The sequence below is a fragment of the Elaeis guineensis genome, chromosome 9 (assembly GCF_000442705.2).
Source record: "Elaeis guineensis isolate ETL-2024a chromosome 9, EG11, whole genome shotgun sequence".
NCBI classification, from domain to species: domain Eukaryota; kingdom Viridiplantae; phylum Streptophyta; class Magnoliopsida; order Arecales; family Arecaceae; genus Elaeis; species Elaeis guineensis.
Genome location: NC_026001.2, coordinates 7,679,500 through 7,706,548, shown reverse-complemented (window position 1 = coordinate 7,706,548; position 27,049 = coordinate 7,679,500). Strand labels below are relative to the sequence as shown.

Genomic DNA, 27,049 nt, shown 5'->3' with positions numbered 1-27,049 from the left:
TATATTTTTGCTCCATCTCGAACTCGAAAATGTTACGGTTATTGATCGTAGTAGTGGCCGACAGTCGATATTATCGACTTTACTATTGAAAAAGTTGGGGGGTGTACGAGGAGAGAATTGAAAGAGAGAGAATGAAAGATAGAAAGATTTAAAAAATAATTAAAAATAAAAATTATAAAAAATTATGAATTTATGAAGGAGCTTTACTGAATCAAAATTGTTGATTATCACAAGATTTATCTGAGAAAAAATAATCACATATCATGTATCATACGGAGTTCTAAGCTAATTTTTTATAATACCATTTTCAAGCAATAGCCAGGAAACAGCACATAATAAATATACAGTTGATCATCAAACAATAAATAATCATGACAACAAGGGCAGAAATACATGGTAGACGGGGAGAAAGGAGCTAGTTTTTTCGTGGTCGGTGGAGGAAAGACTAGTTTAGCTGGTCTTTTAAATAGCGCCGCCCGCGTTCGTTTCCACTCCAATGAAAAAAAAAAAAAAAAAAGAAAATAAAAGAGTACTACTTGACTTCAGTTTATAAGACTTTACGCGGGGACAATGTCCCGGCCGCGGAGACTGCTTCACTTTCAGAGGTCTTCACCTGTTGGCTTGGACCGCCTACAATGGCTTGACCCACGCCTCTATTCCAATATTCAAATGGTGCCAAGGAGGGAACAGTTTCATTTTTTTTCTTGGAAGTTACTTCTTTACACCCACGAACTGCACTGGACGGTGAAAAGTGGTCTTGATAAGGTAAGGAAATATAGCCTGTACTCACTCTCCAAACTCACTGCTTCCTCCCCAAGAAGATAATAGAGACCTCTTTCTTACTCTTTCTTTTTCTACGATAGAAGAAGAGAGGAGAACCTTCTTTCTCACACTGCTGGTGCATAGCCCTCTCAGGTACTGGTGTGTGCAGTGAGCGATGCCGAAAGAAAGAAAGAAATCTTCTGATGAATGCAAGTGGTGTCCAAAATGATCAAGAGATATATTTGGTTGTGAATATACGGATGTCCGTCCAATCACGTAGTGGTATTTTCGATCGATGAGAAAATACAGACATTATCATGGAGCAATTTTGATTTTGAGATTTAAGATATGATTCCGTAAAATTCATCATTGGTATTAGAGCTATGTCAATTATCTACCGTATTTGTTATATCCGTTAAAAATGCTATGTATGTCAATAAATGATATGTTCCAAAGATAATTGTATTTTCACGTGAATTACACATATGTTGATATGTTAATTGCCTCGCATGATTAATGAAAATTTAATTTAAATTTTTTTTTTGGGGCTGTATGATTTGTAGGTAGACTTACATGAAAGGAGTGCTGATAGTTTCCAACTTTTTATTATTTTAATATTATCTTACACTATAACTGTAGTCGCAAGAGATTTACATTCATGGTTTGCAACATAGCAGTTTTATACAAGACCTTGCGGTCACTATAACCATTCTAAACCCATTTGATAGAAAATATGGAATGAGCACATTATTCATAAAACAGAGTTAACCATTCTTGTTTAGGTGATGTCTGCACCTTGAATCACAGGTGGTAGTACTATTGGATTTTAGGAGTAGGCATCAACTAGAATGAGGTGATTATTATGCTTGGCCTACATGGCGGCTGTTAGTAAAGGCTACTGATCACTTCTTATTGCACAGATGCAACAATGATTCTAGCATTAACTCGAGGAACAAATGATGCCTAATCATCACCCTCTTCATAACTGGTGAAAACAAAATTCCTGAAACTCTAGAAAGGTGCATCATTTTGTCCATGTCAAATCACCATATCTTTTCCTCAAATACTGTGAAATTAGATAAGCACATTTCTCTCTCTGTTTTTGCTCTTGGTATAAATATAAAAATTGGATATGAAAATATTAGTGAAAGATTCTACGTATATCGGATATTATAATTTTTTTTCAGAATTGTTCCTAATTTCATGTTCTTTTATGTTGTACGTGTAAATTACCTAGATATAATGATAGGAAGGATTCATACGAAGAGTGTTATTAAAGGAAAAATAGTCAGAGAAAGAAAAATGATAAAAAAGAGGGAAATGATCGAAAATATATTCTATCATGAAATTCATAGGATTGATCCGAATGCTTGTTTAGTGTCTCATGCTAAATATTTAAAGTATCTGTTTAATGAACATAAAAAAAAAAATTGAGGTGAAGATATCTTTAGGAAAGAAAAGATCTCGATGGATACCTTGCTGGATGCCTCGAGATATTGGTTGAGGATAATATGCGAAGATCTCAATATGGATCATTTTGATGGTATGGTGGAGGTACTCAGTGCATATCCATGCATCCCCCAGAGACCTATTTTTGAACTGAAGGGGTTGTGCTCTTTTGTGATGTCAATTTGAACTAATCTCGAAGAGAATCGAGAAACATTGAGAGATGCATTTTATTCCTTGGTGTACTCGAGATGGAGAAAGAGAGCCGGTTAAAAAATATAACCTGAATATTTCTCCTGTTGTTTATTTTGTTAACATGGATATCATATGTTTTTTTATTTTATTTGAAATATATTGTTTTATTTTACGTGATGTAAATATATGTTGGTTGTATTTTATGAACTATGTTGTTATTTAATGCTTCTTTATGATGCAATCAAACCCACAAATACTAGTTTAAAATTTTTTAATAGATCAAAATGATCAAATAAATTTGTTTTTGCATATGAATTATCATTTATGCTACGATGAATGCATAAAAGGAACAAAACGTAGATGTAGAAAAACTTACTAATCATGTAACAATCCAGGAGTTTGTTATTAAATTAAATTTTAAAAAAATACTTAATTAAGTGGGAGTTTCTTTGTGGAACTATGTACTTTGTGCGATGTAGCTAAGTAATGGTGATTAAATGTTTAGTCAAGGATGATGACTGAAAATGTAGTGACCTTTTGATTTCTAACTTTATATTTAATTATTATTGCTTTAGCGATTATGTGTGCAAAAGTAATGTGTGATATGCTGAGGATTAATTGCATGAAATATCTTATTTATGTAGTAACTAATCATAGCTGTAGCAAAGAATATCATAGCTGACCTAAATAAGGGTGAGAAATTGAATGGTGAAAATTATAATATCTGGCATCGAAAGGTGCAATTTGTGCTGGAAGAACAAGAAGTGACAGAGATTTTGAACCAAGTCATGGATGATCCTGGTGAAGGAAATATTGCTCAAACTAAGAGAGATCAAGAGGCTTTTAAAGCTTGGAAGAAAAAAGAACATATAGCTCATGCTATACTGATTAGCTGTATACAAGATGATCTTATAAGAGAGTTTGAGCATTTTTCTATAGCACATGAGATATGGCTTGCATTGAAAGAGATGTATAGAAAGATTACTCTCGCTAGGTTGAGGATGTTGACTATGAATTTTGACACCTACAAGAAAAAGTCCAATCATACCATGAAGGAACATCTGCGGACGATTTCAAACATGATAAGTGAGCTTAAGTCAACTAGTTATATTCTCACTGATGAACAATAAGTTCAAGCTATCATCTGATCCCTTCCTGATAGTTGAGAACATCTGAAAGTCAACTTAACTCATAATGAAAGTATTAGAACGTTTGAGGATGTCATAAATCATTACATCCTGGAGGATGAATGCCTGATATCGAGTAAAGATATTCCTTGTCGTGCTTATGTAGCTAAATCTAGCAAGAGAGTTTTGGGCTTCAAGAAGAGATTCAAGAAATGGAATAAATATGACAAGAAGAGAAAGGAAAAGGGAAAAGGACTAGGTCCAAAAAAGAAGAGTTTCTTCAAGAAAGGAAAGAAAGGCTATTTTAAGAAAGATAAGACCAAGATGAAGTGCTTCTATTGTGGAAAAAAAGGATACTTCACTCGAGAGTGCACCAAGCAAAAGAAGGTTTGATCTTATTCTAATACTTATCATAGTATTTACGTTTCTAGCCTTGTAATATTCATTGAATCATTTTCTTTGTGGAATATAGAATCATGAGCAACAGACCATGTAGCGAGGGATCGAAGGTCCTTCATGGAGTACTGTCAAATTTCTGTTGAAAGTAAGTAGATTTATGTGGGCAACAACTCGAGGGTTGAAGTTAAAAGCATCGATACATGTAAACTTGTTTTGCATGGAGGTCGAACCTTATACCTACATGATGTGTTATATACTTCGAAGATTCGACATAACTTGATATCTGTGGTTGCTCTTCTTCGTTTAGGTTTTACTTTGAAATTCTATAATATTGGTTTAAGACTCTATCATGGTGCTTGTTTTTATGGTTCTGGTTATGTTGTTGATGATTTTACTGTACTGGATATGAATCATATTATATAAAACTCTTATGTTAATAGTTGTTTTTCATTAAATGCCTCTTCTAGCAATGAGAAAGATGATGTGAATGTATGATATGCTAGATTAAGGTATATTGGGTATGATCGAATGAATAGATTGGCAAAAGAAGGTCTCTTGGGATCATTAGATAAAGTTGATCTACCTACTTGTGAAAATTGCTTTATTGAAAAAACAACTAGAAAATCATTTGAAAAGAAAACCAGAGCTGAATATTCATTATAATTAATCCACTCTGATATTTGTGGCCTGATGAATATTAGGGCAAGACATGGAGCTCTTTATTTTATTACATTCATTGATGATTATACTCAATTTGGTTATGTCTATTTGATTTTACATAAGTCTGATGCATTAAAATGCTTCAAGATATACTTAAATGAAGTCAAAAATTAATTAGACAAAAGAGTTAAGACTCTTAAAACTAACCGAGGATGTGAATATTTGTCTGACCAATTCAAAGAGCCGTGCAATAACAAGAGAATAACAAGGCAATTGATTATTCCTGAAACTTCTCAACAAAATAAAGTAGCTAAAAGAAAAAATAAAATCTTATTAAAAATGGTTAGGCCTATGATGGCTCAAGCCAACTTATCGATTTTTTTTGGAGGGATGTATTATTGATTGCAGCGTATATCCTTAACTAAGTGCCCTCCAAATCGGTTAATAAAACTTTTTATAAATTATGGACAGGTAGAACACTTGAACTGAAACATTTGTGATCTTGGGTTCAGCAGCATATGCTTACGATTCCTTGCATAAATATGAAAAATTAGGTCCACGAGGAAAGAAATATATTTTTATAAGGTATTCCGAACACTCGAAGAGATACGTGTTTATAAGTGAACATATCGACGGGAGTTTAACCAAGATAGAATCATGGGATGCCACGTTCTTGTAAAATGGATTTTCTAGTAAAGGTGAAATTGATTGAGACTTTATTTTTTATGAGTTAAATGACTTGGATAACGTAAATACTCTTAGTTATGAAAATGACATACAAGGAGAGGCTCGTGAGATTCATAAGCCTAGTGGGAGCAATACGTTACCTAGTGAACATGTTTCATAAAAGCCTCGTAGGAGTTGCCGTAAACACATATCGAAACGTCGGTTTGAGATTAAAAGTAAAACCTTCATGGTTACTCTACAAAATAAGAGGGTCATAGATGGAAGTGGTGAGAATGAAGGTGAGATCTTGATGGTTACTCCATAAGATAGTGAGAAACCCAAGACGGTGAGTAAAGTTCTCTCTTATCCTGCTAAAGAAAAGTGGAAAACGACAATGAAAGAAGAAATGGAGTTTATGATAGAGAATAAAGTTTAGGAGTTAGTTGACTTACCGCCTGGGCATAGAGCCATTGAGAACAAATGGGTTCTCATAATCAAAAGACAGGCGGATGGGTCAATTGAAAGATACAAGGCTCATTTGATGGCAAAAGGTTATATCGAACAAAAAAGTATTGACTATGTGGAAACCTTTTTATTAGTGGTGAGATTCGTCTCTATTCATCTTATACTAGCTATTGTAGTACGTTTGGATTTGAAATTATACCAGATGGATGTTAAAATTATTTTTCTGAATGGTGAACCAGATGAAGAGATTTATATGAAATAATCTACTAGTTTTGCTCAAAAAGGCTAAGAGCACAAAATGTGCAAGTTACAAAAATCTATCTATGGTCTTAAACAGTCATCTAGGCAGTGGTATCTTAAATTTTATTAGACGATGATATCGTATGATTTTAATATGATTCGTGAGGACCACTATGTGTATATCAAGCGATCCATCGATAAATTTGTAATTCTATCCTTGTATATTGATGACATATTACTGGCTGAAAATTGCAAGGAGTTTATGTGAACCATAAAAGAATGGTTATCATCAAAATTTGACATAAAAGATTTAGGCGAAGCAAATTATATACTTAAAGTTAAAATTCAAAGGGATCGTTGTAGAAAGATGATTGCTCTTTCTCAAGAGCCTTATATAAAAAAACTTCTTAAATATTTTTGAATAAAGAATTGCAAGCCTATGAATACTCCTCTTGCAAAAGGTGAAGATTTGAGCCTTGATATGTGCCCAAAGACTCTAGAAGAAGAAAGTGAAATGACAAGGATTCCTTATTCAAGTGCAGTTGGAAGTTTGATGTATGCTATATTGTGTACATGTCCCAATATATGGTATGCGATTGGATTAGTTAGCAGGTTTCAATCGAACCCGAAAAGAGGACATTGATTACGGTATTTGAAAGGCACTACCGATTATTGTTTATGCTACAATGGGCCTGATTTATGCTTGGTCGGATATTCTGATGCCATCTTAGCCGGCGATTTAATTGAACGCAAATCAACTTCTGGTTATGCATTGTGGCTGAATAATGGTACTATATCTTGAAGTAACAAGAAGCAGTATGGTGTATCCATATCGATAATAGAGTTTGAATTCGTAGCAAGTTATACTATAATATAAGAAGCTGTTTGGTTAAGAATATTTCTTAATCATTTGGGGGTTACTGAAAGTTCAAAGGATCATGTGACGATTTATTGTAATAATAAAACAATAATTGCTTTTCTGAAAGATCTCAAATATCATTCAAAGATCAAACACATTGATTATCATTACTTAGACTTTATAGCAAAGAAAGAAATGGCAGTGAAGTACATATCTACGCATAGTAATGTAGCGGATCCCTTTATAAAGTCTCTTCCAAAAGAAGTGCATGATAGGCATGTGAATGTTTTGGGATTGCACAAAATATAAATGTTGTTTTTGCTTCGTATTGTAATCTTGTCAAGTACTCCGTTAGGTTGTATCAAAGACATAAGTTTGTCTATAAAAATGTATGTTATGTTTTGAAAATGAACTGTAATCCTCCATCTTGAATACACATATATAGAAAATGATATGTGAGGAAAAGAGTATGTCAGGCAGGCTTGAGATTGTTTTCTTACATGAGTAATTACCTCTGACATTGAGGTGTGTGCAGAGATGAGACTCTTAAGCATGAGATGATCATTGGGAGAGATCAAGCTTAAAATAATTATGAGTCACCTTGTATATATATATATATATATATATATATATATATATATATATATCAACATGGATATCTCATGATCCACAAAGCCTGTTGGAGGTCAGACAAGAAATCTCAGTTACACCTGATATTGAGAAAAGTAAATTAAAAGTGTCTCCCTATGAGATTTTGGATTAGTCAAATAAGGATGACTAGCTGAGGTTTGTACGGTGTTCATAAATATAAATATTATAAATTATATTGATATATGCTCCAAGGAGAAATTTGAATGTCGTGGTACGTGATTCATACTTGTGAAAATAAATCATTGCTCTCTACTGTGTGAGATCCTAAAGGTTATAAACCTTTTATAGTACCCTCAAGACTTTCGACTGTATTTCGAAATCTTGATCTAGTGACTGTTACTTTGATATATTTTTTTCGATCAAGAATGATGCAACTTTCGGGACATGTTAGAAAAACAGCCAGGTTAAGATAGAGAGATTTGAGTAGGAAAGGAAGATCAATTTATATTTACATCGATACATGTATTCCCCAGTTGGACAATCATGTCTACCTTACTTGGTTATGACCTAATTGTGAATATATGTCGGGAGAAGTATATATATATATATATATATATATATATATATATATATATATATATATATATATTTATAAGAAATTAAAGATGTTTGGACTGATGTAGTTAATTGAGTCTAGGGTACAGTGAAATTGTTATTGTAATTTCTATGTGATCTTAACCAGTGCATAATAAGCTTAATGCAGATGTACTCGCTGGTTGCATGACAAATATATCCGTATGAATTGATCTATTAAGAATTGCTTGTAAATAATAGATATAATATTTATGTGGGATATACGAGAGTGGGAGATATTGACTTGAATCTTCCATAATGGGCTTGACCCATGCCTCTATTCTAATATTCAAATGTTTCCAAGGAGGGAATAATTTTTTTTTTTTTTTCTTTAGAAGTTACTTTGCTTCCTTTACACCCACGAACTGTACTGTAGACAGCATGAAAAGTGGCCTTGATAAGATAAGAAAAATATAGCCTGATCCCACTCCCCAACTCACCCTTCCCAAGAAGATAATAGAGACCACGTTCTTTTTTTTTTTTCTACGGTAGAAGAAGAGAGGAGTACCTTTATTCTCGTGCTATTGGTGCATAGCCCTTCCAGGTGCTGGTGTCAGGATCGGTCCTGATATTTTTTAGACCTAAGACTAAATAAAAAAATATGATCTTCTCTATTAAAAATTAATATATTTTAAATATTAATTATCATTAAAAAATTAATCTACGTGCAATAATTTTCTATAGATATATTCGTTAAGCAGTGTATAAAATCCATCATTAATCTTTTTAATTATTTTTTATTATAATATTATAGAAAACCATCCTTACACTCTATTGGAACATCAATACAAGATCTAAGCCTGGGGCCTGGGCGGTCGCCCCGTTTGACCTGCCCCAGGACCGGCCCTGGCTGGTGTGTGCAGTGAGCGGTGCCGGAAGAAATTTTTTTTTTTGATAAATACAAATAATGTCCGAAGTGATCAAATGGTATATTTAGTCGCGAACATATAGATGTTCATCCAATCACATGATGATATTTTTGATCGATGAGAAAATATATGCATTATTATGGAGCAATCTAGATTGTGGGATTTGATGTATGATTCCATAAACCCATCATTACCAAAAAAAAAAAAAAAAAAACAAAAAGTCATGGGTAGTTGTCTGAATTCAAGATATGAACTTCCATGTAACTCGCTTTGGCATGATGTATGCTTCTCAACACTTTTCACATGTTTTTTTTTTTTTCTCTTTTTGGGTCGAAGTTCACATGCTTTTTTGACTGCATTCCAAGTGAGGGCCTGTCGAAGGCCATGGGCCTGAGTACTTTTCACGTGTTGTGCCAACAACTCCAACCAGTTGATAAACAAGCGACAACATGGATTTCTGCTAACGAACGGTCTCTCCCAAGTATGGGAATGCTCTTGGTCCCCATTTTCTGTTGGGTGAGACCGCAAGCATCGCATCTTGGAGGCTTTGCATTGATAGGGCTCTTCTCTAACCAGACAATTGTTCCTTAAAAAAGTAAATGACCATTTAAAATACCTATCAAGATAAGTGGTTATTCAGAAATTTAATTTTATAAGTTGTCAAATAATCTTTCTCGAGATTTCATTACAGATAAAATCCCACCTCTCTTTCTTATTTAATATGGAGAAAAGTCATCATTGAGAAATTTATAGATTGTAGTAATTGGTTGCTTAAGAGTAGGCTAAAATGCTTTATATTAAATTCATTGGATTATTGTGGTAGATTTTCTTTTGGTATCTTAATATAGCATAACTAGATATTTGGGAAATAACGCATTTGGTGGTCATCATCCATTACTTCCTACCAAATCACGTGAATGTCTTCTTTTATTTTGCTTGCATTTGAATGATGATGGGGGCACTAAATAATGTTGTAGCTGTAATATATAGAAAAGCAGCGCAAAAAAAATCATCATTCACATATATTTTATTAGCATAATATGACAACTAATAGTTTCAAAACTAATTAGAAAAGAACAATATAAATTACATCCCGTGCGATATGTAAGTATAATGTCGCTATTGTGCACTTTTCTCTACACATGATAAGCTGAAGAAATAATTGCTAATATTTTGCACAGTTATATGCTAGTACATATTTTTTATTTTTTTTATACGATAAAAATATCTTTCATTTCATTATTTAATTAAATATTATTAATAATATATTATAAATAATATTTATAATATTATATAGTAGGTAAAATAGTACACAAACATTTGACAAATCGACAGCTCTACCCAAACATTGACTCCATTATATATATATATATATATATATATATATATATATATATATATAATTGTTAGTTTTTTAGCAATAATAATATTTAAAATTTATTTTATAAAATAATTATTTTTTATATTTAGTATATTCTCTTTTATTTCTATAATATATTAAAATTATATCTTAAAAATATTAAAAAATAAACTGTACCTACGCGTCTCCCTCACGCTAGACCCCAACGAATTTATCCTCAGAAAGATGTGGTGGTACTTTGGCGTGCGGCCATCGTTGGATGACGTGTCACTCACTTAGTGTGCCCAATCAAAATACCGTGCGGCAATCAACCGAGGGAACTCCCACGATAGCTAAATTTCACCGTCGAAGTATTTTACCCGTCGCCGAAAATACTTATAAAAACACGATAGTCCGAACCCACGAGCCGCAAGCGCCTTTCCGACTCGGTCCCCTCTCTCTCTTCCCCCTTCCTCCTCCTTTCTCTCTCTTCCCCATTCTTCGTCTCCCTACTCTCCTCTGTCTCTCCCGTCTTTTGCCTGCCTTTGGGAACCCTAAGGAGGTCTTCAAGCGCATCGACTTCGCTTCTTGCGGCCGTTCTGGGAGGCATAGCAGGGGACGATCGCTTCTCCATCGTCATCTACGATCCTTGCGATCTATGCGCTGCATCTGATGCAAGTAGGATTTTCCGATTCTTTGTTTTTCTTAGATTTTCTTGTTGTCACTTCCTGTATCTTGGATTTCTTTTACTTTTGTGCTGTTATTAGGATTTGATTGCATGAAAGAAAGTTGATTCTTGGATTTAAATTACTTTGGTCGTTCTTGATTTCTGTGGAAGAAGACAAGTTTGTTAGTTTTGTTTCTTTGGAACAAGGGTTGGTTGGGATTGAACGGGTATTTGAGGTATTACCTCGTACCGGGATATGTTTCCTGGTTATGTAGTTTGAGTAATCTGTCTTCAACAAAGAATTTTTCTTTCACAACATCACAACACCGTAATAATACGTATCTTTCAAATGTTTTATTGTTGTTGTTGCAAACCCTGTTCTTGTTGCCTAATTCGTAGACAAAGCGAATGATTGGATCAGAAGCTGAGCTGTTTCCTGGAAATTGGAAGGAAAGTTAGAGAGAGATATTGTCATGTTGACCCTTTCGTCCCCTTGTTCGCATATAGCCAAACTCGCAAAGAATATGTGGATTGGATGCAACCTTCTTGTCCTATCCTGTGCAAAAGCTTTCCAAAAATATGACATTTATAAATTCAAAGATTCCACTCGCTTAAGAATCTAACCGCTTAACCATGTGTACACCTCTCTTGACACCTGCCCGCTGGAGGTGCTGTCCATAAACTTTTTCTACTTCAGCTCTAATTTTTGCCACTTATCTTGCATCTATCTCTGGAACTTAACTACCACCATGCTTATGTTTAATTACATGGGACATAACAATGTTCCATTCTTGAAAGATGGTCTTATTACTATTGTTCAAAATCTAGTTATAGATGTTAAGAATTCCCCCAAAGTTCTGGTATTATAATTGAATGTTTGATATGCATATGTTACCATAAGGATAGCATTCTTTTAGTCTTGAGTAAATTTGGTAGACATGGCCATTGACATTAAAAGCCATGGTAACCGATTCTTCAGGTGGCAATGGTTCAACAGGCATATTGACACTTAGTTTTTATGGCATCTTCCACTGGTTTGATAACACCTACAGTTTTTTTTTTTTTTTAATCTGCACTTCATGCTTTAGTTGCCTGCAACTCTGTCAGTTTTCCATTGTCTTTACCTATATATTTTTTCTGCATTTCCATGATTTTCTTTTGTCACCATTACGTATTCTCAATTGTCTGCACATGTTTCTTCTAGTGAGATATAAGGGTTGATGCGGAATAACGTAATAAATGCAAATGATAAACAATCTTATGAATGCAATAAAATATAATACAAGGGCACATGCTATGGTGAATCAGAAATCTGTTTGCAGCAATGTTCAACTTTTAAGTTGGCCCAGACGTTGGGACCCCTGCCAAGTTGGTATTGCTTAAGAAAAATCGATCAGTCTAAGATATTTCTGGAGCTCCCATGTATTGCTCTCTGAATTAAATGTATTCAATTCATATCTGCTTTACAACAAGATTTTAGGGATCAATAGTATAATTGGGAAGAAAGAACAGCTAGAGGGTGCTTTTTTTGATATCTATCTATCTATCTATATGTATATGTATTCCCAAAATCTCAGTGATATCCAATGTTAAGTATTTTTTTAAGTAACATATTAGTCTATTGAAACAAAGAAGTACAGCATTATGGATCTCGGGATTGCCTTGTGGAAGCTAAGAATGGCCATAATGAATTGTTTGGAGGATACTGATGAGTCCTTGTGTAATTGCTAACCATCATGGATGAATAACTTTGTAAAGGGGATTATATAAGCTCATAATTGTGATGATATGATGCTTTAAATGAAAACCAATATGAAGTAATACCATAGGACATCTTGTTTAGGTGATTTCTGCTCCTGACTAGATAGACCAAGTATGAAGATGAATATGTAAAATCAGTATGGTAATATAGATGTATGCAGAACAAGAATTATACACCATTCTCTCCCTTCCTTCTTAAAATACTTCACTTAGAGAAGTACAATACGTAACTATGAAACATGTTCCTTAGGAATAATCTGTCAACCTCAAACAAGAATCATCCATCTACCCTGAGCAAGATTGTCTTCTATCTTCCGTCTCAATTTAGCTCTTCCGAGCCTGGAACATTTGGGAAGGCAAAAGATCAGCACTAGAAGTATCACTATCACAAAAATGCATTATTATCCAAATCCTTTGGTTTGAAATTTGTAAATGTAACTCCATTGACCAAGCTAATGGACAGTTAATGACCATAATTCCTCCTCCATATTTAAGAGTGTCTGAGTTGAAATTCATTTAATGTAATGACAGAAGAAAAAAATATCTCATTCATTTTATGCTGTGTATAGGATTGATAAAGAATGATGGTTTATTTTCTGGACACTTGCAATAATCCTTTTGTTGCTTTCCTTTTTATCTTCTTATCATTTAATGCTTTTCAGTTTTCACAACAGTTTCTTCTTTGTTTAGTTGTACTTTACTGGCCCAGAAAAACTTTGAGATTAATTCTTCTTTATCTCTCTGCTCTGCCAGGGTCAAACATTGGATGACCAGAACAGTGGTTTCTTCCTTTTCTTACATTCAGCCTGTGCCTTGTGGAAGAAATTTTTCACTGATTGATAAAGTATTTTTAAAACATGCCTTCTCTGCAGTTATTGCCATTAACTGAGCATGGGCGCAGCATTCTGGCTTCTAGGAGGTTTGTGGATCTATTCTACTTGTGTTTTTGGAATACCATGAGTTTGGCTCTTTAAGGATGCTTCATCGCCTCATTCTCACCTTGGTAAATTGGACTGTATTTAACCTAACAAGCTCCCCACCCCAACACACACACACACAAAAAAAAAAAAAGGGAAAAAAAGAAAGAAAACAATGATAACATGTTAAGAAAGAAGCAACTTAATTATACAGTGATGGACTTCAACAGATATATTGTTATAAACAAAGAATACAATTAAAAAAAGGGCTGCTAATGCATGAGACTCCCGCCACTGTGGGTATGGGAAGGGGCAGATGTACGCAGCCCTACCCTTTCATGCTAAGTGACTATTTCCATGTTTTGAACCTATAACACCTAGGCTACATTGGAGCAAGTAGCAACCTTACCATTATACTAAGGTCCGCCCTCAAAGCAAAGAATACAATAGCCATAAAAGAAAAAGAAAATATAATAATGTTAAAATAAGATGTTTAAAGGGAATATTCAATAGACTTATGAACTCTATTCTCCAAACTTCTGTTGACCGACAGTATTGCACATGATCTTTAAACTGACTTTGCATTGAGAACCATGAGAAGCAGAAAAATTTTTTTGGTTTCCATGTGAATTATAAAATTGACATCTATGCAAATGCAGAAAGCTGTAGAGAATGTATTTGCTTGCTTATAGTGTGTTAATGAGCTTCAACCTGCAAGTATGCTAGCTTGCAAAATTATAGGCTGACAGTTGGTTAGATATGATGGACTTATGGCTAAACATTGTTCAGGGCCATTGGCCTACTTTTGGTTGAATTATTTATGAACATGGATTGTGTTAGTACATCATTCATGGAGAAATAAAAGACAAATGACAAGTGAAAGTGCCATAGAAGTATCGAAGGATACCAAAAGAGCCACAATAAGGTGATGGATTAATTAACAAATTGGCTCACCATGTGAACAAGGAAATTAGTATATGGATGAAAATATTTTGACAATAGGTTCTGCAACAGCTCATTAAACAACCTGACGAAGGTTAATATCTATCTCCATTATAATATAAGCTGTAACAGCATTAGATGCTTATATAACACTTGTCAGATTAGGTACACTATTTTGACAATAAAAGTATCCTCAGTAAGAGAAGTTAATTGAGACACAACCAAACCCTATAGTAGCATTGAGTAGTCCCACTATGTATATTAGCAAGATAAATTTGCTACACAAAATTGAGGCGCATAGTTATGCAAGCTTGTCATGAAACTGATGTGAGCAAGGACTTAACTGCAGATCAAATATAGGTCTAAGGAGTCTCTTCGACCTTATTATTTACATGATGTAGGTGAGCAAGGCAATGTGGATGCAGTCTCAGTCCAGAATGAGGGCATATATTAATCCTAACCAGACATTTGACATGTGCAGTACGACCTTTTTCATACTCTACAATCTTGCATTATGAGTATCAATTTAATTTGTACATGCACTAAAAAATCATTATTTGTTATAGTATCATAGAAGAGAAAGAAGATGGTATTTTTATTGCACATATGTTAGTGATATTGAATGGAAAAATTTCTTTATTGGTATTTCATGTGAAATGTGGACATTATTTTAAAAATGACATGCAATACTTGATGTGCCCTTTTTTCCCAACACCCAATTGACTACCATCCTGCATTTTGGGACCCAGATGTGGACCCTTCATCCTGGTGATATGAAGTGTTGGGTGTTTCCAAAAAGTGAGTGTGTGAATTAATATTTTTCTTGCTGCATGCACCTGCTGTTGTAACAGTGTACAAATAGAAAAGTTTTCAGAATTTATCTCCATTCTAATTGAAGCTTTCTGATTACTGGATATGTGAGGTAAGAGAGGACATGCTATTGTAAGAGTTGGTTCTTTTTGGGAGATTGGAGGGGGAATTTTTGAGCCTGTGATTCCTCCTTTTGTTTTCTTCTGTTTATTTGATCGCATTAGCAAGTATACACAGTAAAATTAGGGGCCGGGAAATTACACCATTCCCCCCCCCCCCCCTTTTTTTTTTTTGGGGGCCGGGGGGGGGGGGGTTGCATTATGGTGAAGATTTTTTAGGGGCTGGACCTATAAATTAGTATAAGAGATTTGGAATATTATGGGGGCTCACCCTATTTTCTTCCTGGCTTTGCCACGGTAACCTACATATTAACTTTGTATCAGATTATATTGTTTTGTCCTTTGCAATAATACACTCTAGTGTTTCGATCTGTTCGGGGCTATAGTGCTAGAAAGTCATATGACAAAATTTAAAATGTGTGTGAGAAAAGATATTTAAATATGGCAATTTCAATTGATTATTTACATGCTTTTGAACTAATAACTGAACAAGACCACACTGATTAAATTGATAAATTGATGGAGGACAAAATGAGGTGTGATATTTGGGTTGTGTATTTTACTGAAGAGTTAGAATTGCAACCAATCTCTACACGTGGTTTGTTGAATTGTGCTGAATTGGCTGGTTTAGGGTGTACTGAACTGGACTAGTCGTTTACCAACACAATTCAGTGCACTGATTGGAAATGGAGGGAGAGGAAGAAGGAGAGAGGGAGGGAGACGGAGATGGAGGAAGGGTGGGAGAGAGAGGGAGAGGGAGGGGGAGAGAAGGAGAGGCCGAGAGAGAGAGAGAGGGGGGGTGCTTGAGAGCTGCCCTCTCGGCTTATCAGCAAGGGTTCCCCCTTTTTTGTTTCAAAAGAAGGAAAGTCCTGTAATTTTTTTGCTGACTTGGAAATGAAGTCTGCAAATGGTTTGCTGACGTCATTTGAAAATCAGCAAAAAAGGGTTCATCCTGTCACTGATTGGTATGGGCCCTGGTACCGGCTAGGCAAACCTTGTCTCAACACAAACTCAAATGGAGGCAGTGAGGAAGAATTTGAATAAACTTGCATCAAACTACGGAGCTGTGTTAGTAATAATGTTGATGACAACTGTGTAAAAGAGGTCAAATAATCAAATTCTATGGTTATGGTAATAATCAAAAGTTGCAGTCTAGATTTCAATTCCTTTTGCGTTTTATTTGCTACATGACACTTTCTCTGCACTTAACCTATGTCTGTGGTTTTTATAACATTTGTTATCTTTTTGTTGAATCAGTAAATCTTTTTACATGTATTACAATATGTCCCTATAATTTTGGCATTGAATCTTTTAGTAGCTTTCAAATCTTCTGTAGGTCTTTTTGTTTCATTATTTTCATTATTTTATTGTGAAGCCAATTTTGTTATATGTAACATCATTATCATGTGCTTACCATTTGGATAATAGAATTGTCTTTTTTCTTTTTTTTTTTTTAATTTAAAAAAATTGTACATTGGAATGTCTTGTATGTCTCCAGTATTATCTCGACGTCTAAAGTTTATGGTATCAAACAGGAGAACACTTGCTCTGGTCTCGGGTGTTCTAGTGGCTGGTGGAACTGTTGCATATATGCAATCACGATGGCATAGCAGATCTGGCAGACCAGGATCTTCTGCTAAACTCTCTACGCTTGGTGAAAATAAGGAGAGCTCGAGTCAGAATGGTGTAGATGATAATTCAATTAGGACAGCAAGGCGAAAAAGAGGGGATTGAGATCCCTACATGTTCTAGCTTCAATCTTGCTCTCACAGATGGGCCCAATGGGCATGCGCAATCTTATGGCCTTAGTGGCCACAGCTGTGAGCTTCTTTGTTTTCACATTTTTGGCACTCTAGATGTCATTTCTATTTAATCCTTGGACAGCTATGTTGAACATATATTTTGTAGCATATGATTAATTACTACAAATGTTCACATGATATAGTTACAATGATGACAGTTATTTCATGCTAGTAATGGTAGTGATAGTCATCACATGGCAGTAAGTATTCGATCACTGTTGATGTCATGCAGCATTTAGCTTCTTTTTGCTGGTCTTGTTCTTTGTTCATAATCATAACAGTAGTGATAGTTATCATATGGCAGTAAGTATTTGATCACTGTTGATATTTTGTGGCATTTTGAAACTTTGATATCTTCCTCCCTTTTGCTCTACCATGCTTTCATTGTTTTCTTAGTGCTATACTTTTGTTTGTAGTTTGTACTTTCGCATAATCTGGTAATTTTTGGTCTCTATGAAGCTAATTGCTGGTTATGGTCTAGATAACACTAATGGTTCAAGTTCCTTGGTTCTCTCATTATTAATTATGAATAAATATTTATTGTATAAACAAAAAATCTCAATGGAAGGGAAATTGCTATCATTTGAACAAGTAACAACTCCAAGGCTTGGTCAAGTGTAAGAAACAGATTGGCACCTACTCTGTGAAGGTGCTTCCTAGAGTTCACTAATGAACTAGTCTGACAAGCACCTTTCTTAGCAAGCTGGCTGGCTTAAAATTTAGCTTTGCATTTGCCATGTTAAAGTTCAGAGTTATTCACTTCAGAAATTTCCTAGTATTCTAAATATAATCTGCAAGTCATCTGGAATGCCCATATTACAAAATAGACAATTTGAAGATAGTGTAGCCTGTAGGTATGGCAAAATAATTCTGGACCAGAATGAACAGATGAGTAGTCCATGATTCCGATGAAGTAGTACTAAATAACTTTGAATGTGTCCTCAAGCCCAGCTATTTGTCATTCTCTGATAATGACAATATGATGGATCTCATTCCACAATGGTGCCGAACAAATCCATGGTCATTAGATAATCTGCAGCCTGTATTTGCATCCACAGGTGGTAAAGTATCAGAGGTTTGCAGATTCTTGTTGACGCATCCTGCTTGTCATCTTGTCCACTTAACTAAGATGTGGAATTGGCAAGATGAGTTCACTTCCTCCCTCAAGTTGTCCATTAAATTGATGACATCGAACCATGTCATACCATGGAATGCATATTATTGTCAATTGTGTACCTAATGGTCAGGTGTATATACTTATTTTTTTTGTACCAATAGCGCTCCTTTAGGAACTTGAAAGCTTCTATGGTGACCTTGGAAAGAATGAGCATAACTGAAAGCTGCTAACTTTGATTATATGCTGTTGAGATCTATGCTCGATGCTTAGTGTTTTGGCTTGGTAAGAATGCATTGTGTCTTAGGAATCTTCGGTCATTATCATGTGATATGGTAGAAGCTAGCATATCCTGGTAAAATAGTGCACTTAATCACATCAATCTTCATCCAAGGCTTTCACATGTGTCAATCCATTATGTTCCCTGTGATGCTTGTACTAGTTATAATTTCCTGGTGCCTAATTATATTGGTTATATTGTTTGAACTCTTAAGTTTCTTGGCTTGTCAGTTTAGGATTGACATCCTCATTGAAAATCAGCACTTAATTGAAGCTGCAAATCATTGGAACTTTACGGAAAACCATCAAGCTCTAGTCATCTAGAATGTGACTTTTGGAAGAGGTCTTCCATGTGAGAACTCTAGAATCTTGATGTTTTAGGTTTTTATCCCCTTCAACTTAAGAAATATTTTTCTTTCTCATACTGGCTTAGTTCTACAGAAAGATAGATATTGAGCAAACTCTGTGTGCTCTCTATAAATTTCATGCTAGTTTAGAGCTGCATGCAGCCATTTACACTCCTGGACAACTGTCGCCCATTGCTTGCTACTCACTGTTAAAAACTCATATCTAGCTGCTCTCAAAAAAAAAAAAAAAAAGCAAGATTTTTCTGTTATTATCCATCTATTTTTTTGTGTTTACAATACATGTAGTTAGTTTAGCTATATGATGTTTGTTTATTTCACCTTTACCAAGATTTGCTTTCATACAGCCGGTATACTAGAGTGCTCCTGGATGGAATCAATTTTTTGCCTATAGAGATAGATAATTCCATATCTGATGTACTACACAGTTTGTGAAAGAATGTTAATTCAAATGTTATTGCAGGCATTGAGAACTGCCTTGAGCAATCGATTGGCAAAAGTTCAAGGATTCTTGTTTCGAGCTGCTTTTCTTCGGCGTGTACCAACCTTTTTGCGCCTGATTGCTGAAAATATTCTTTTATGTTTTCTCCAGTCATCCTTGTTTTCTACTTCAAAGTACTTGACAGGGTCCCTAAGTTTGCGGTTCAGGAAAATATTAACAGAGCTCATACATGCTGATTATTTCGAGGTAAACGTTGTTTCTGGATCAAGTTGGCTGTTGGAACACATGATTTCTTTCTTTTGATCTCTTATATTGTTCATGTAATTCATTGCCTTTGACAGACTTACGAATTTCCATCTTGCATACATACGCACATATTAAGTACACCTGCAGGGTTCTGGGGGTGGAAGGAATCTTTGGGGTCATGGGTATGGAACTACTATCAAAATAGTTATGTGCCATAGACAGTTTTAATAGGAAATGATAGAGTGAGCCAGTTCAAGGAAAGTGTATGGTAGACCTGGAGCTTGATTTGGTTATTATAGTTTCCCGTGGGAGCATCAGGAGTTATGTGAATGAAGATTTAAAATTGTTTAAATGCTTCTGAAAATGTTGAAAAAAGATATGTTATCAGCAAGGGGTTCAGAGTGTGGAAGGGGCAATAAAATGGACCAATCAGAAAGTATAAAGCTTGTTGGTGATGGTGGTCATTGTTATGCAATCCTTAAACCAGGTCCGGGAGATGTGACATCTAATATTAATTGTATACGATGTGTGCCATAGGACTATAAGCAGCTCTGTGAAAAAATTAATGGTTTATAGTGAAACATGAGCCTAAAAGATCATGTTGTCAACTATTTATATATGCAATATAGGGTTGGAAGTGGGCCGGGCCGGGTTATACCCCCGTCCGAGCCCGGTCCGAATTTTTTTTGGGACTTCGGACCGGGCTTAGGCCCGAAATTTTCTAAAAGACTCGGGCCCGAGCCCGATTGGGCTAGCCTAGCCCACAATTCACACCGCTGAAGACCTCTGCTCCGCTCCTTGCCTCCTCCTCCCAAACCCTCTCTCTCACCCTAACCCTTGCCCTCCACTGCCACTCTCTTGATCCCCCAGCTGGCAAGCTCCGCACCCAGAGCGATATTGCCGCCGCCTCCACCGCCCTCGACTAGCTTGCCGTTGATGCCGACCTCTTCCTCCGTACCGGCGCCCTCCTTGAACCCCCGCCCATGTCGCAAAAGGCGGCTGCGGCGGCCACCAAGACCTTCCGTCGGGAATCTGTCCGCTTTGAGGCTAGGAGCCTCGTGACCCGCCTCTAGATCGGGAGCCCGGTGTCAAGAATCGTCATGTTGGATTTTCTCATTGCGCTCCTCTAGGAGGACGACAAGAACATCATGATCATCGCCGCTCAAGGGGTGGTGCCGGCCTTGCTTCGCCTCGACTCCACCTCCAGCGGCGAGGCCCGAGCCAAGGCCGTGGCCGTGATTGCAAGGATCGCCGCCGTCGAGAGCTGTCGCCACATGCTGGTCACCGATGGCGCCCCTCTCCTTCACCACCTCGCCCGCGCCCTCGAGTCCGGCGATGGTGGGGGCGCCGTCCGAGAGTAGGCCTGCATCACTCTCCAAACCCTGACCCTTGCCAAGGACAACGTCATGGCAGTTGGCTCCCAAGGGGGCATTGCCGCCCTCTTTGAGGTCTGCTGTGTCGGCACACCCTCCACTCAGGCCGTCGCTGCTGGTGTCTTCAAGAACCTCGCCAGCGTCCAAGAACTCTGGGAGAACTTTCTGGAAGAAAATGGCGTCCCCGTCCTTTAGGCTTTGTTATGCACCGTGGGATTTGTCCTAAAATCTCAGGCTGAACTTTGGGCTGATATTCGGGCTGGGCTCGGACTAGGCTCGGGCCGAACCAAAGGTCTGTCCGAGCCCAGCCCAAAAATAAAACGGGTCCTATTTTTTGGCCCGAGCCCGGCCTGAATGATTTCGAGCCGAGCTCGAAGCCCAACTTGAAGCCGGCTCGGCCCAAGCCCAAGCCCACTTCCAGTCCTAATGCAATATGCATAAATAATTAATCTGAATAACATCCTAGATTTTTGATTGTTTACATGTATAAATTGGAAATTATGTTAAGAACTAAAGATAGATGCTACAAAGTAATGAAGTGGCATGAATTTGCTCCCAGTGCATTCAAAAAGGAAAAAAGACATGATATTGCCTAGAACATCAAAAAAAGAACTTAGCTTTTGAATTTACTGGGTGTGATTCATGATAAGGTCTTGAAATATGGTATCTTATGCTTCAACAATGAAATCTCAATTGAATCATCCACGGATGAGGTCTCATGTAAAAGGGTGTCTAATAAGATTGAACTTTGAAGAGAAACTCAAGCACAAGGATGGCAGAATCAATGCCAATAGGTGTGTAGGCTGGTGACTGGAATAGTATGGTACTAGTTCATACTGTACCAAGCTATGGTGTATCGAAACCATGGGGAAGGAGAGGGCCGGAGAGGAAGAAGGAGAGGGAAGAGGGTGTAGAGGAAGAAGGAGAGGGAGGGAGAGAGAGTGAGGGGACTCATTTGTAGAATCGACGTCTAGGGAGGAGATCAGGGCCATTATCTAGCTCCGAGGGGTTTCAAAGGAATACTACAAGGGGAGAGAGGAAAAAAAAAGGGTGGGGGGGGGGGTGCAGAGGAGGAGTGGGAGAGAGGTGAGGGTGTTGAAGGGTCCACATGGGAGGGTGAGAGAGAGGCCAAGGGAGGAGGGTCTATGACAAGGTAGCAAGTTCAACAGGGTTTCAAAGGATGTGGAGAGGGTTTTAAAGGACCACAGGAGGAGGCTTTTAATATTTCGAAGTGAGGCCTTGAACCATGTCAGTAACCGGCCAGTTCGGTTTGGTACACTCGAACCAGCTAGTTCGCATGGTTTGGCAATCCATGCCTTTTAGCAGATGGAAAATATGGTATTTTCAATCACATAGAGGTATATATCTCGGTTCCAATGGTTGTTATATTGCTTATTTTGAGAACGTTTGCCAAGTGGTGTAATCCCAATTGGAGTTAGGTGTCCCACAAAATTTCACAGCAATTGAATCGATTCAGATTTGAATTTTGCACACCGACTAGAACCTGTCTTTTGATTGTTCATATAAAATGGCTCCAGATCTGGTTATGGAACTGATTATCAGCCCGATATCTGCCATTTAACAGCAGTGATTAGCATAAAAGATAGTGGAAACAGTTGTAAAGGGTGGAAAGAGAAGTTGGAAGAAGAATAGAAGTAGGTGAGAAAGGTGGTCTGTGACTATTAATGAAAATTAAATGAATCTCTATCTTCCCAGCAGCACACATAGCCCTTCATAAAAACCTTTGCTGCCCTTTCCTAACCGTTTTAGGATTCTTTTAAAAGAAAATAAACTAATCCTAACAACCTTCTAAACATGGGCAAACTTGACTCAGATTAGGACTTTGAACCAAGTAAAAGAGGCTTGATGGCTAAAATAACCCAAAAACAACTTTGGTTGCTGTTCATGGTACTGTATATGAACAATACCTTGTAATTTATTGAACCACTAGAATAGAAAATATCGACTAAAAATAAAATTGTAGCCAAAGTTTTAAATCCCGTGGGATGGAGGTGTTTTGGTTTTCGTATGGAATAAAATGCCCCGGTATGTCCTCTCGTGTCAGTAGCAGCTCTAATTATGCATCTTGGTAGATTTTCTCTACAAGGATTTAGATCCCGATGGGGCATTCCGCGGGACATTGGGATGGGGTACTATCCCATATGTCGGGACAAGGCCATCTCACCAGCATCACAACGTCCCAATCAAGACATCTTGGAACATTTCTTGTCTTAAATGTCGGGACGGGGTGGGATAGTGGCGCATCCCGTTCCATCAGAAAATTGAGACAGTCTCGTCCCACGGGATTTAAAACCTTAATCCTCCATTCTCTCCCCCTATTTCCTTCCTTTCTTTCTATCCTTTTTTGCCTTTTTTTTCTTCTACCTCCCTCTTTTCTTTCCTTTTTCTTTTTTTTTTCTCATCCCTTCCTTTATTTCTTTTTTTTTTCTTCTTCTCTCTTTCCTTTCTTCCTTCTTTCCTTTCTTTCTATTTCTTGTTCCATCCATTCTTTCTTTCCCTTTGCTTCTTCTGCTTTCCTTTCACTTTTCCTTTTCTTCATCTTTCTTTTCTTTCTTTTTTTTCTCTTTCTTCTTCTCTCTTTCCTTCATTTCTATCTTTCTTTTCTCCCTACATGGATTGGTTATGGAGTCCCGACCTTTTCCTAATTCCATTTTCTCACGAAAATGGGATGGTTGGGATGCCTGCTGGAAGCCTGGAAACCTTATTGTAGCAACTAGAAACTTTAGAAATCTGATTGGATCAATTGCTTCTACTGTGCATTGGCTTGTCCTCTAGCTTGATTGCTTTTGTTGTCATCTGTGCTAGTTTTGATTGCTTCAGCTTCACTGGTGGTGCTACAGGCTTTGCTTCAGCTTCACTGGTGGTGCTACAGGCTTCATAGGATGTATAACAAGCTGCGTCCTAATTGTTATGGTGTAGGAGTAAGTATTATGATATGCTTCATGCATGGCCTTCCTATCGGACAACCAAGGATGTCCCAAAAGGACATGGTTGCAGACGGGAACTCACATAGGACTTCTTCAACATGGTCACTTGATCATAGTCATTTAACCATGCTAGTTAAAAGGGATACCCCTTTCACTCTATTTTCAGGTTCAAGTTCTCCACTAGTTTAGAAGGTGCAACATTTTCTGTGCTATCACTATCTGTGATTAGTCCATATATTTTAGTCATGGTATATACTGGGCTTAATCACCATTTCGGTTGGTAGCACCAGTCCTTACTGTCTTAACCTCTCGGAATTGCTTGGTTCTGAGCAGTTTGGCTCAATAAGAGTCCTTCAAGGCTTCAATTATTGAGGGAGAAAGGGCTTGACGCCCTTTTCCCTCTCTTTCAAGGTAAGAAAGGAGAAAAAGACAACGAGGGGATGAGAGGAAAAGGGAGAGTGTGGAAGGGTAAGCAGGAGCTCCAATCTAGGTATTTCCCTCTTTCTTTTCTTTTCCCGTTACATCCCATAAATGGGCAGAAATTAGAAATATAGCAAAATCATGCTAAAATTCTGTATTTGGTATGACTTTTTGACATGTTGTAGATCTTAGTCAGATCCATATAGTGGTATAACCTTTTATTTTCATTGCTATACTTAGTTAATTTAATGTGTATTATATAGTCATACCAATTCTTTTGACTTGTAACCAAAAACATTAAAATATATTATATTTAAACATAAAAAAATGAACTCACAAAATTCTATTTTCTACTCAAAACTAAATAAAGGAAGCTTAAAAACCTTGAAACAAAAATATATATTTTTTTTATATAAATAAAAAAATTATACAAGTCTCCTACTGGTATGCGGTCCTGTACTGAGACTGTGAGGTTTGGTTTTAATCGCTAGAAACTCATTAGTTTGATATTGTGATATGACACTTATAAAGAGTTCTCCTTTGTAACATGTCCTTTTTGTCTTTTGTGTAATTATCCTTGAGTTCTTTATCATATATATCTAGTTGGGATGCATATCTGTCATGTGGTTTTTCAGACTGTCTTTTAGGTACATCCAAACATTTTCCATATAATCCTTTTCTGGAATGCAGAATATGGTATACTACAAAATCTCACATGTTGATGACCAAGTCACCAATCCAGAGCAACGAATTGCCAGTGATATACCAAAATTCTCTTCAGAACTGAGTGACCTCATACAAGATGATCTCACAGCAGTTACTGATGCCCTGATATATACGTGGCGCCTCTGTTCCTATGCAAGTCCAAAATATGTGCTCTGGATACTGGTAACATTTATTCCTCTTTTATAAATCAAATAAATTAGTTTCTTCACAAGCCCCTATTGTTGGTCTCCATTTTCTTTCTCACATTTTTTTTCTCTCTGTAAGATATGCTGCCAGCTATATGCATCCTTTAATGATAACATGACTGTAATTAATTATATGTTATGTACTAGGTAGCTTAACAATGCTAATTAGTTGTTGGTTCTCAGGCATATGTATTAGGGGCGGGATCTATGATAAGAAACTTCTCACCTGCTTTTGGGAAACTGATGTCCAAGGAGCAGCAATTGGAAGGGGATTATCGGCAGCTTCACTCACGGTTAAGGACCCATGCTGAAAGTGTCGCATTTTACGAGGGAGAGAATAGAGAAGCATTTCATATCAAACAACAATTCAAGATTCTCATTAAGCACTTGAATCTTGTTCTTCATGACAATTGGTGGTTTGGAATGATTCAAGATTTTCTCGTAAAATATCTTGGTGCTACAGTAGCAGTTGTCCTGATTATTGAGCCCTTTTTTGCTGGCAATCTTAGACCTGATGCTTCAACGTTAGGAAGAGCAGAAATGTTGAGCAATCTTCGTTATCATACAAGCGTGATAATTTCACTATTTCAATCCCTTGGGACTCTCTCTATAAGTTCTCGGCGGTTGAATCGTCTCAGGTTGTTGCTTAATCCACTCTTTTTTCTGACTTGACTGTTCAAGTCCCAATTGATATTTAATGCTTATTCTAGTTTGTTTTCTACATTTTTTCCTTCATATGCATGGATTAACTTGCTTTTACCAATGTTTACCCATAATTGTTTCTGAAAATATTATGTCTTAGTTGTCATGCTGCTGTGTATAGATTTTGTTGTGGAAGAGTTCAAGTAGCTTGTTATAGTCAACAGTTTACTCTATGTCCTTGTCAAATTCCAGTTTAGAGGTTTATCGATGTCTAAATTTTGACACGAAACATTGATCGCTCATGTGCCATCCTTGGAGATTTCCTTCCAACTCAGTTTCTTGTGCAGTGGTTATGCAGATCGCATTCATGAGCTGATGGCTGTCTCTAGGGAGCTATCTGCCATTCAGGACAGATCATTAATGCGAAATGGCTCAAGTGGGAATTATATCAGTGAAGCGAGTTACATAGAGTTCTCAGACGTCAAGGTAGCTCAAATTTACTGAAATATACATCATTTTCCAATTATCTTTGTAATATTTGTCTTTATGATGCCAATAAAAAAAAATTTCAGGTTGTGACACCAAAAGGAAATGTATTGGTGGATAATCTGAGTCTTAGGGTTGACTCAGGCTCTAATCTTCTGATCACAGGTATTTTTTTTTAATTATATTTTTCTATTACAATGTCGAGGACTGGCCATTGTTTTCGAGGTTGTTATAATGAAACTAGAATTGAGGTCTAAGTCCAGAACCTCCTGTATTTTTTCCCCAACTTTTCATGCTACTCATAATTCTATACTAGAGTGTAGATATTAATCTTAAATCTATAATTATTTTGTTTAAAGAAATTCAAAACCCAAGACCTGTAATTATTTCTTGCGAGCAATTTTGGATGTTTCTGTTTGACTAATAGAAAAAGGCCCCGAAAAATTGAAGTTTTTGAGAAAATTGAATTTTCAGCTGTCTGGATGGTGCGGTGCTAAAATAATGGAAGTTGGTTCTGGCTAGATAAACTTTACCTTGAAAACTTTTTCTTTTTC

General features: G+C 36.5%; 1 protein-coding gene across 1 annotated transcript in view; it reads left to right on the top strand.

The window, feature by feature from the left end:
* The first annotated feature begins 10,678 nt into the window (after nucleotides 1-10,678).
* The window catches only part of LOC105051822 (ABC transporter D family member 1), a 35,981-nt gene continuing 19,610 nt past the window's right edge, over nucleotides 10,679-27,049 (top strand). The window contains 9 exon segments of the mRNA XM_010932446.4: nucleotides 10,679-10,929; nucleotides 13,433-13,598; nucleotides 17,003-17,190; nucleotides 17,193-17,287; nucleotides 19,491-19,715; nucleotides 25,147-25,344; nucleotides 25,551-26,005; nucleotides 26,357-26,495; nucleotides 26,582-26,660. Coding sequence (XP_010930748.2) covers nucleotides 13,537-13,598; nucleotides 17,003-17,190; nucleotides 17,193-17,287; nucleotides 19,491-19,715; nucleotides 25,147-25,344; nucleotides 25,551-26,005; nucleotides 26,357-26,495; nucleotides 26,582-26,660 — 1,441 coding nt within the window. The 5' untranslated portion in view covers nucleotides 10,679-10,929; nucleotides 13,433-13,536.